General features: G+C 45.1%; 2 protein-coding genes across 3 annotated transcripts in view; one reads left to right on the top strand and one right to left on the bottom strand.

Annotated features, from left to right (window-relative positions):
* The window catches only part of LOC106811888 (ets DNA-binding protein pokkuri-like), a 2,790-nt gene extending 498 nt beyond the window's left edge, over positions 1 to 2,292 (top strand). Inside the window, exon 2 of the mRNA XM_014815608.1 lies at positions 135 to 2,292. Coding sequence (XP_014671094.1) covers positions 135 to 1,762 — 1,628 coding nt within the window. The 3' untranslated portion in view covers positions 1,763 to 2,292. The remainder of the gene's footprint in view (positions 1 to 134) is intronic.
* A 986-nt stretch (positions 2,293 to 3,278) lies between these two features.
* LOC106811887 (cytosolic 10-formyltetrahydrofolate dehydrogenase-like) overlaps positions 3,279 to 10,000 on the bottom strand; it is a 22,390-nt gene continuing 15,668 nt past the window's right edge. For both annotated transcript variants that reach the window (XM_014815607.1, XM_014815606.1), the window contains exons 15-24: positions 9,634 to 9,810; positions 9,212 to 9,299; positions 8,784 to 8,877; positions 7,918 to 8,017; positions 7,609 to 7,707; positions 7,331 to 7,404; positions 6,467 to 6,558; positions 6,102 to 6,207; positions 5,313 to 5,512; positions 3,279 to 5,018 (exon numbers count right to left, since the gene is read on the bottom strand). In XM_014815607.1, coding sequence (XP_014671093.1) covers positions 4,942 to 5,018; positions 5,313 to 5,512; positions 6,102 to 6,207; positions 6,467 to 6,558; positions 7,331 to 7,404; positions 7,609 to 7,707; positions 7,918 to 8,017; positions 8,784 to 8,877; positions 9,212 to 9,299; positions 9,634 to 9,810 — 1,107 coding nt within the window. In that variant the 3' untranslated portion in view covers positions 3,279 to 4,941. The remainder of the gene's footprint in view (positions 5,019 to 5,312; positions 5,513 to 6,101; positions 6,208 to 6,466; positions 6,559 to 7,330; positions 7,405 to 7,608; positions 7,708 to 7,917; positions 8,018 to 8,783; positions 8,878 to 9,211; positions 9,300 to 9,633; positions 9,811 to 10,000) is intronic.

Here is a 10,000-nt window from a genome sequence, read left to right as displayed (position 1 = left end):
TTTCGACTTTATACCAAGAGCTAATAATACCTTTAATAATGCTCTCTAATAACATCCGTTTACCAATAGCTCTTGTGTATACGTATATATTGTTCCTTCACGGTTATGATAAGTATCCTATCTATCTATTTCAGACGAGACGACCACGACGCTGTGGCAATTCCTACTCGAGCTGCTACTCAGTAAGCGCAACGACAAGATCATACGCTGGACGAACGAGAACGACGGCGAATTCAAGCTCGTGCAGCCGGAGGAGGTGGCGAGGCGGTGGGGCGTTCGCAAGGGCAAGGACAACATGAACTACGACAAGCTGAGTCGAGCGCTGCGCTACTACTACGACAAGAACATCATCAAGAAGGTGCTCGGAAGCAAGTTCATGTATCGATTCGTTTCCTTCCCGAAGGTCGTCAAGACGGAGACGAAGATTCCCTTTCGCGTCAAGATGGAGAGTCTGCTGAAGGCCAGAGGTGGCGCCGACCCGCGGAGATTCGACACCAGCGCCGCCGCTGCGCCGCTCCGCGTTCCCTCGCCCCCGCAGACGACGGCCCTCAGCTACCGCGGCAAACTGCACTCTGTTACGTTCCCAGACCGACAGCAGCAGCAGCAGTACCAGAAGCAGCAGCAGCAGCAGTACCAGAAGCAGCAGCAGCAGCATCAGACGGAAGAGATACCGACAGACGCGCTGCGTTTCGACTCGCGGTTTCACGCAAGCGAAAAGGGACCCACCACCACATCTAAAAACAACTGCATTTGGTCGTCCAGCAGCACAGCCGGCGGTACGGGGAGTCCCGACTCCGGTGTTTACCCCAGATGCGCCATTCTAGATGCTTCCAACAAAGTCCTCCCTTCGAGTCACAGAATCTCCGCATCGTCGGGGAAGAGGACGTCCGATGGCGAAGAAGAAGGGTACGGCAGCGGAGCGAGCGGGACTTCGGAGAGATGCGGGAGCGCACAGGACACGTGGCCCGTCGTCGGCGACGACGGCTCAGAGAGATGCAGGAGCTACGGCGTCGGCGATAGATGTCGCGCAGCACCGTGCAGTTGTCCCGTCACACGTAGCGACGACGACGACGACCACCGCGCCTCCAGCGCAGACGACAACGCAATGCGCAGCCGATCCAGAAGTCCTCTCCGATCCGGTCCGGGTCTCCCCCGGATCTCGCGTCCGGAGAGCGCCCCCGTCGGCCACGCGACAGGGTTTCCGTCGCGTCCGACATCCGACGTCGTCGTCACGGGTCAGCTCGCCGACGCCGCGTCGCTGGGTTTCTCCACGAGCCGACAGAGCGACGTCCTCGCGCTGCGATTCTGGGACGACGTCATGGCGACGTCGTCGGGCGGTCCGAGTCCGCCGTCGGCGACGTCGGCGACGTCGGCCGTGCGTCCGCGGCCCGGTCCGCTCGACCTCTGGCCCGTCAGCAGCAGCAGCATGGCGGTGGTGTCGAGTCCACGCACGATGGCGGCCGGGTTTGCGATGCAGACACCTCTGCTGACGGTCGCCACGCCGAGTCCGTTCTTCTCGTGCGCGACGCCCTTCTTTAGCTCGCTTACGTGTCTGGCGTCGCCCGGCCTCGCGGCAGTCATGAGCCCCATTACGAGCTCCCCGCTCGCCTTCCAGTTCCCCGCCACCGTCGCCGGGCTGTCCGGATACGGATCCGCCGCGAGCGCCCCCTATCAGAGCTACGTCGACATGCGACCGCGTGCCTGCGGCGTGTTCTCACCGGTGCCTCTATCCCCCGCCCTGACCCCCGTACCTCCACTATGATGACGTGTGTAATTAATGTATGTAGGGTGGAGGGAGGGCGGTGCCTCTCTCCCCCGCCCTGACCCCCGTACCTCCACTATGATGGAGGGAGGAGATGGTGCGGCTCACGTCTGTGAACGCGTGGCAAAGTAACACTGATCTCTATATCTCGATATAAGCATACTGGAGGGATAAGCTATATAGAGTGTATATTAGAGACATAATATACTATAATATTGATATAGTTTATTTTGTATCTAGATCAATATAGTAAGCGGCATTTAGAATTTCGTCGGCACGTGAAATGCAATAGAGGGAAATTGTCACAGTGCGTTTACACTTACTGATGACGAGGCATTTTGTATTTTACTCTTTACAACGTATTAATGTGTTTGTTTAAAGATTTTTTATAATAATCAACGCAGCAGCAGAGATGATGTCATGGCTCGAATGTCAGTATTCAATTCGTGCTTTTTTTATACTACCAAAGACGAATACGTGCCCGCGAACGTGTGCGCTGCGTGTAAATAAAACATACATTTTATTCGATAGTCGAGACTTTATTGTTTCCTATCCCATTGGCTAGAAAGCCACATACACAGTGTGCATGATCCATAGATGCTTAAACAGGGGGTTCCTGATCCGAGGTTACTGATAACATTCGGTAATGAGTCATTATCAATCTTATTTAACGGAATAACATGAATTTGCAGGCCAGGCCAGGGCAGAGAGCGTGCATCATTACAACCTGTTAATTTACGGGAATTATTTAATCACATTTTCCTATAAAAGTATTAAAGAAACATAACAAAATTCCTGATTATAAAAGGGTCTGGTATATATACTATCAGGAGCACGTTAAATCGCGAGCTAACAGATTAACGTGACCTTGACCAAGGGCTGCCTCATACGACGATAACATGAAGTTGTACGTTACTTTTAGGATGAATCGCACCAGCACTCAATCGAATCATGATTTGATCAACGAGTAAAATGACACCCGCACTAACATCCCGTCAACAAACAGACGGTTAGACGCTCTTTCGGAGCCTGAACCTGGGAGTGAACCACCATGCTTGCCAACTAGGTCTGTAGGTGACAACTAGGTGGCAACTCTTGCCGATCCCTGCCTCTACACAGCTACTGACTATAGCTGCATAACTACAGACGGAATTCGAGAGTACCATATAATGATTTCGCGAACTAAAGGTATATTCCTACATACTCCCCGTATAGCACTCCCCTGATATACATATGTTCATGATACTACCAGGAGTGAATAATAATAATCTATTATTATTCAGTCCTGACCAATACTACTATGCATGAATGCAAGTTCTTACACTCTACGCGTCGACAGAAACTCCCCCACAAATCAGACAAATTATTGCAATGTATTGATACATATAATCAGAAGTAGATAATAGGGAATAGATAATAGGGAACCACTTATATATTAATGCCTGTTGTTGGGGGCACTATGCTCTCATAGTGCCCCCAACAACAGGCATTAATGTTTTTAGTGCATCACATGACTTTGCAATCTACTCGGCAAATATGAAGTGAATAAGACAAAGTTTCTTAAACGAATAATTTCAATTTGTATTAAAATACAAACGTAACACATTGCAACTGGAATAAACATTGGAATAAAAGTATTGTCCGAGTATCGCAAGCGCACTGCGTCGTGCAACTATTGTTTCATAGTACCTGCGACGTTATCCAATGGAATTTCAACGATTTATCATGTGATGCACTAATACTGATATAATGATATTATAAACATATAATATCACTTTCACCCAAAAAAGTACACCGTCATTGCTAAAAACGTACAACCTCTAAATCCTGAAAATTTGCCTCATAAAAAAGCTACCACAGAAACTCATGTGTCAACGGTCATGTATCAAAAGACGTGTATTGACGTTAGTCTGAGGTAGTCATGCGGCCTGGTGGGACAAGTCAATGGCAAAAGCAAAGTCGAAATACACGTAGACGCCTATACCATCCGCATCTCGACTTTACCTTTTTTGCAACACATTGAGAATGCAAATCAACTCCTTGGTTTATCATTGTCCGACCCCAATGTAGCTACCGTGTTTAACCGTATTCAGATACATACAACACATGTATATACAGAGATATGTTCATGTTCATGATACAACAGGATAGATGATTATACTCAGTAGGTATATTCACGAGTATGCACACGTTCATGATATAACCCGGGGATATAGCGTACCCGCAGTTCGCCCACGCCTGACTCAACCGATAGCAATTAAGTTACGTCTACTACGTGGGCTGCCGTACTATGTGCGGGGTGGCGTACGTGCATAGAATGTTTACACAAATATTTCAAGCTCGTGAGAGGTGGCAAGCTATCAGTACTCCGTCATAGTCATACTTCAGTACATATCATCATATTCACATTTGCATAGCTGAACCCAAGTCACATCTTTATCGATCACTAGTGATTGGCCACTGGTGATACGATCGCACCCTGGGTAAAAATTGTGTGGGTGGAACTGAAAACACAGCTCTGTTACGGATTGATCAAAAACCTCAATAGATAATTGCAACAAACGTAACCGTATGCGAGGTTGAAAAATACACTAAGAACGTGGATTTTAACTGTGAATTTTTCTAGATCTCAGTTTTTCATCATTTTTTTCAGGCCCATTTTCATGATCTGGGAGTTATACGTTTTTTAGTAGTGACTTATGTTTGCTTTAGTCTTGTTCAAATAAAATTTTAATACAAAAGTCCACGGTAAAAACCATCATGCTTTACACTCAACTACTAACACCTTAGTATCATCGTTGTACCTAATAACCACTGCTAAATTACTAAAGTAACTCACTATAGTATTTTAGTTATTTTTTTTAATTTAACAAATTTTAGTTTAGCCACTGCATACGAGTTGAAATTGGAAAGCACATTTCATGTGCTTTCAACGATATATAAAATTATAGGCAATATCTAAACACATTTTACGGCGTCATTTAATGGCGTCTGTATCACACCGTGTTGCAAAAATAAGTGAAATCTAATATTTTTACTTAAAACATGATAAGCAGAAAAACCGATAAAATTCAGGGATAGATTAATCTACATTAACACAGCCAACTATTCCAACATGCATGGCGTTTTCTGTGTTGCCGTCAATCGTTAGTTTGTTTGCGGAAGGAAGAGCGGGGACTTCAGTAATCGAAGTCACACGTCTCGTATTCCACGGTCACAGCCTTGATCTTGAGCCACTCGTGTAATGCCTCCTCACCTGCATCATGTAAAAGGCATTATCCACCACGACGCAAACAACAGAAACACGCAACGGGAAAAAAAAAAGGTTCGATTTTCAACGAAATTCTTTTTTAAATATCGAAACTTTGAGTAGAAAAAAAATCGAATTCAACTAGAACCACCGAAACTCACCTAGAACCTCCGAACAACGGCTGAACTCACCCATAACCGCCGAACAACCTCCGAACTCACCTAGAACTGCCGAACTCACCTAGAACCGCCGAACAACGGCCGAACTCACCTATAACCGCCGAACAACCACCGAACTCACCTAGATCCTTTCCGAAGCCGGACTGCTTGAACCCTCCGAAGGGCACGGCGACGTCCGTCTTGTTGTAGGTGTTCACGAACACCGTGCCGGCCTCGAGCCGGTCGGCGATGTGCATCGCCTTGTTGATGTCCTTCGTGAAGATTCCCGAGGCGAGACCAAACTCCGTCCGGTTGGCGCGGTGGATGACGTCCGCCACGTCCCTGCGCGGGACGATCCCACAAAATTAGATTACCTCACTACGCACGGACGGTTAGCAAGACGTCGCTCATGGTTAACGATCGTCGGCGGCGAGTAAGACATGGTTAATTTATGTTTAATCATGATAATGTCTCATTGTTGGTAAACATGTTCGTGGATTGTCTGTAGTCACTGAAGATTAGCGAGCATAAAGAGCGAGGCTTCGTGATTGACCCAACTTCTAATATATAAATAAATAAATAAAATATATATATATATATATATATATACAGTGTAGCCCTGTTATAACGCGATGGTTGGGGTCCATAGAATGTCATTGCAAAAAAAGCAAAGGTCACACTAAATCGGGCTTATATATACGTGGCTATATAAGAGCAAAAAAGGGGGTCCAACGACTTATATTGCGTTATATCCAAATTCACATTAAATCGGGGAGGGTAAAATTGGGGTTCCACTGTATATATATATATATATATATAGTTATAGAGACAACCCTCTGGAACCACGCATCCTAGTATAATACCAGTCTAGGTGTTTATTACTGATGGGAGCGATATTTGTGTTGTCAACACAGACTGAATGTGAGCTTACATGTCGTCAAACTTGGAGATGACCATTATTGGTCCGAACGATTCTTCCTGCGCGACATACATGCTGTCCGTCACGTCGGTGAAGATTGCCGGCTCCAGGAACAATCCTACAGGATGCCACAGAAGATCCCATGATTAAAAATAATGAATTCATTCAACAGAGTGTGACCAACATAATCATCACTATGTGCTCTGGGAATTATTGAAATTCATTTTCCTAATGCAATTGATTTTACATGTATATTGTTCAATCGGGGAGTTTTCGAAATGCATTTTCCTAATGCAGTCGACTTTACATATACATTGTTCGAACTGGCAGCTTCTGAAATGTGTTTTCAAAAGGCGATCCATGGTTTCCTCCCTTACCCTTTCTGTCCAATCGTTTTCCTCCATATACGAGGGTAGCACCCTCCTTCTCTCCAATCTCAAGATATTCAAGCAGTTTGTCAAAATGTGCCCTAGAGCAGTCACATCGGTTATTGCCAAAATAATTTACCATGCAGTTAGATGTAAAATCACATCGAAACTGTGAAATATACACACACTAATATAAAGATACGCTACTTAAGTGTGAGATTTATACACCTGATGCTGAAGGGTAGGTGGTAGTGATCAGTGGAGAGCAGCCAAACCAAATTTACTTTGCCACTATAGAAGCCTCTACCTTTTGAATGTTGTAGGGAGAAGGAATTTTGTCATGTTATTAATGTTTATCATTGATATCACAAGGTAACATTTAAACGAACATTTACCATTTACATGCATTCTTTATAAACATTGCCTCGTACGAACTGAGCAAGTTTACCCTGCTGAACAATATTATTTATATATTAATGCCTGCCGTTGGGGGCACTATGAGAGCATAGTGCCCCCAACAACAGGCATTAATGTTTTTAGTGCATCGCATGACTATGCAATCTACTTTTCATGCTTATATACCTTCTTTATACTCCCTAATTTGCCGGTGCATTCGATGTAACAAAACGTTCGACACAAACACAACTGCCGTTCGAAACTCTTGCGTGGCGCCCAGACGCAGGAGATTCGTGACGTGAACACAATGCGTTATAATAACAATGCGTCGCGCAAGCAATAGTGCCCGCTCAGGCGGGCACTATTGCTTCATAGTGCCTGCTGCGTTATCCAATGGAATTTCAACGATTTATCACGTGATGCACTAATAACTATTCAGTGTTACATCGAGTGCTGCGTCTGTCTGATAATGCTTACTTGTGGTTTTGGGGGCCGTGCGCCGTGGCTCTGTCTAATGGATCACCAATTTTCATCTTGCCCACTTCGGCTATCTAAGGAAATAATAAACAGCGAGTGAGAGAATGTGCGCTCAAGTTGCAAAGTGCTCGTACCTGTCAAAGATTCGATAAAAAATCAAGAATTAGAATTAGGAGATTTCCACCTAACAACGTGAGCTAATGTCGCGGAATACAGCGACGGATGTCACTGCCACCGAGCGCGTTTAAATACGGCAGTCAAGTATCGCAATGACTCACCATTCTGTTGACAAACTCATCGTGAATGGAATCGGCCACAAAGATGCGACCCGCTGCGATGCAGTTCTCTCCCTTGTTAAAGAACACGGCACCGCTAGCCTGCGAACACAGAATGCATTTCAAAACATAAATTCGGCATAATCCACATACAGTTTATCGAGAGGAAATACACCAACTTAACTCCGACTCTGCAATCAAGTTAGAAAGGAAAGCAATGTCACAATGGGCCCCACCTCTTAATCTCACAATTATTTGCGCACGTGGAAAAATATCCCAATGCATGTAACCATTATATTTTATTTTATCTACCTGTTTCACAGCTCTGTCCAAATCACAGTCAGCGAAGATAATGAGCGGAGACTTGCCTCCAAGCTCTAACGAACACTTCTTAAGGTTGCTCATTGCACAGCTATAACATAAAATATCACTTACTTTTAACTAAAATTTTTACACTTAACTTAACACAAAACTTAACACAAACGTCACTTGTTGTTTACTCAATTTCTACCATTTAAATTTCTATATTTATTGTATTAATAAATGCAACAAGTGCCGCAGTGCGACAGGGCTCATCTGGTGTCTGGTGTTCTGCTGATAAATTCATTTGTGCATAGCAAGACGTCTTATACATAAGTCTTCTTTATTCTTGTTTGACTTTCGTAGCCAATTCAAACAAATATATCAGCTACACTTTCGCACCCACCTAATCTCTATGGGCTAATTCTAATAACAATTCAAATACAAGTTAATGAATGACATTGACGTTGACATAAAAAATTTCAACATATGAGCATGGATCTCCAAGTTTAATTAGAGGGGGGGGTCCTTCTCTCCCACCTCCCTGCCCACTGCGTCCCACCTCCCTCCCTCCTGCCTCTCACCTCCCTCCCCCTGCCTCCCACTTCACTCCCCTTGCATCTCACTTCCACCCCCTTACCTCCCATCTCCCTCCCCCTGTCTTCGGCCTCCCTCCCCCTGCCTCCCACCTCCCATCCCCTTGCACACCATCTCGCACGACCTGATTGTACCCCTGCTATGCCACCATCGCGCATGAATCACCTACACTGTGTATACGAACGCATTTTACTGCAATACCAGCACCAGTAGCTCCCAAAATGTAGACAGGCGATGGTACGCGATGAGGGTAAACATTGTCGAGGGTTACTAATGCTCACCATCGCATGATCTCCTGTCCAACCTCGGTTGATCCAGTGAAGCCCAGCTTCCGAATATCTGGGTGACCAGTTAATGCAGCTCCAATCTCGGCACCTGCAAGCAACGCACAGAACTCGTTGTTAGGTAATATCAGAAGTAGATAATAGGGGGGTTCCCTATTATCTACTTCTTGTAATATACAAGCCATGGGCAGGTGGCTCCATCTGTGGAGGCTTGCAGTAATTGCACCTTCATTATGTTGCAGCACTTCCAGTTGAACCTAGGCTAAAGTTACTACCCTGTCTTTGATCTGTAAATTTTAAAAAGCCCAAGAAAATCATTCCGATGCATACAGGCAGAAGTTGCTTAATTGCTGGTACTGCTGACCTTTCACTTTCTCAAAAATGTTCCCACTTCTTTCTTTACCGATACACTAACAGAGACTCACCTGAGCCTGTCAGGATGTTTATGACACCTGGAGGGAATCCAGCTTTTACAACCAGTTCTGCAAACTTCAGTGCGGTCAGCGGAGTCACCTAATAAATATAACAACACAGACGTCAACACAAGCCATGAGTTTTTATCAATCACTACCAATCATCTCCTACTATATTAGTAATTATCTGTGGAACCAAGATTAGGATAATCAAACATTTGCATAATCCACTTCCGAAGGGACCAATCGAAACCTCTATGACACGTGGCGTGTACTAACCAATTATACAAACTCAACATACAAACTAACTCGATGATTAATTACTCCGACAGCAATTACTTACAACTTACGAGACGGGGCGTCTACTAACCAATTAAAAAATTCATTAAAAACTTTAATTAAATACTCGAAAGATGGTGCCACGCGTGACGTACCTGCGCAGGCTTCAGTACGACGGTGTTGCCGGCGGCGAGGCAGGCGGACATCTTCCACGCGAGCATCATGAGCGGGTAGTTCCACGGCGTGACGATGCCGCAGACACCGATCGGCTCCTTTACCGTGTACGACAGGTTACGGTTGGGCCGCGCGTGGCTGATCGGAATAGTCTGCCCCTGTGGTGACGAACGGGGCGGCGCGGTTAAAGCAGTGGTGGTTAGTTGTATTGCTTGCTTACAAAAGCAATTCTATTATCTGTTTTAATTTTTAATTTTAGATTTTTACTATCTCTATATTACTTTACATGTGTAGACTACCTGTACGTAATACATGCTGTGTAAACGTGCCAAGTACTGTGAAATTAAG

This window comes from Priapulus caudatus, unplaced genomic scaffold (assembly GCF_000485595.1).
Source record: "Priapulus caudatus unplaced genomic scaffold, Priapulus_caudatus-5.0.1 Scaffold586, whole genome shotgun sequence".
Taxonomy (NCBI): Eukaryota; Metazoa; Priapulida; class Priapulimorpha; order Priapulimorphida; family Priapulidae; genus Priapulus; species Priapulus caudatus.
The sequence above is the reverse complement of the archived record's forward strand: the minus strand, read 5'-3'. Positions and strand labels throughout refer to the sequence as shown.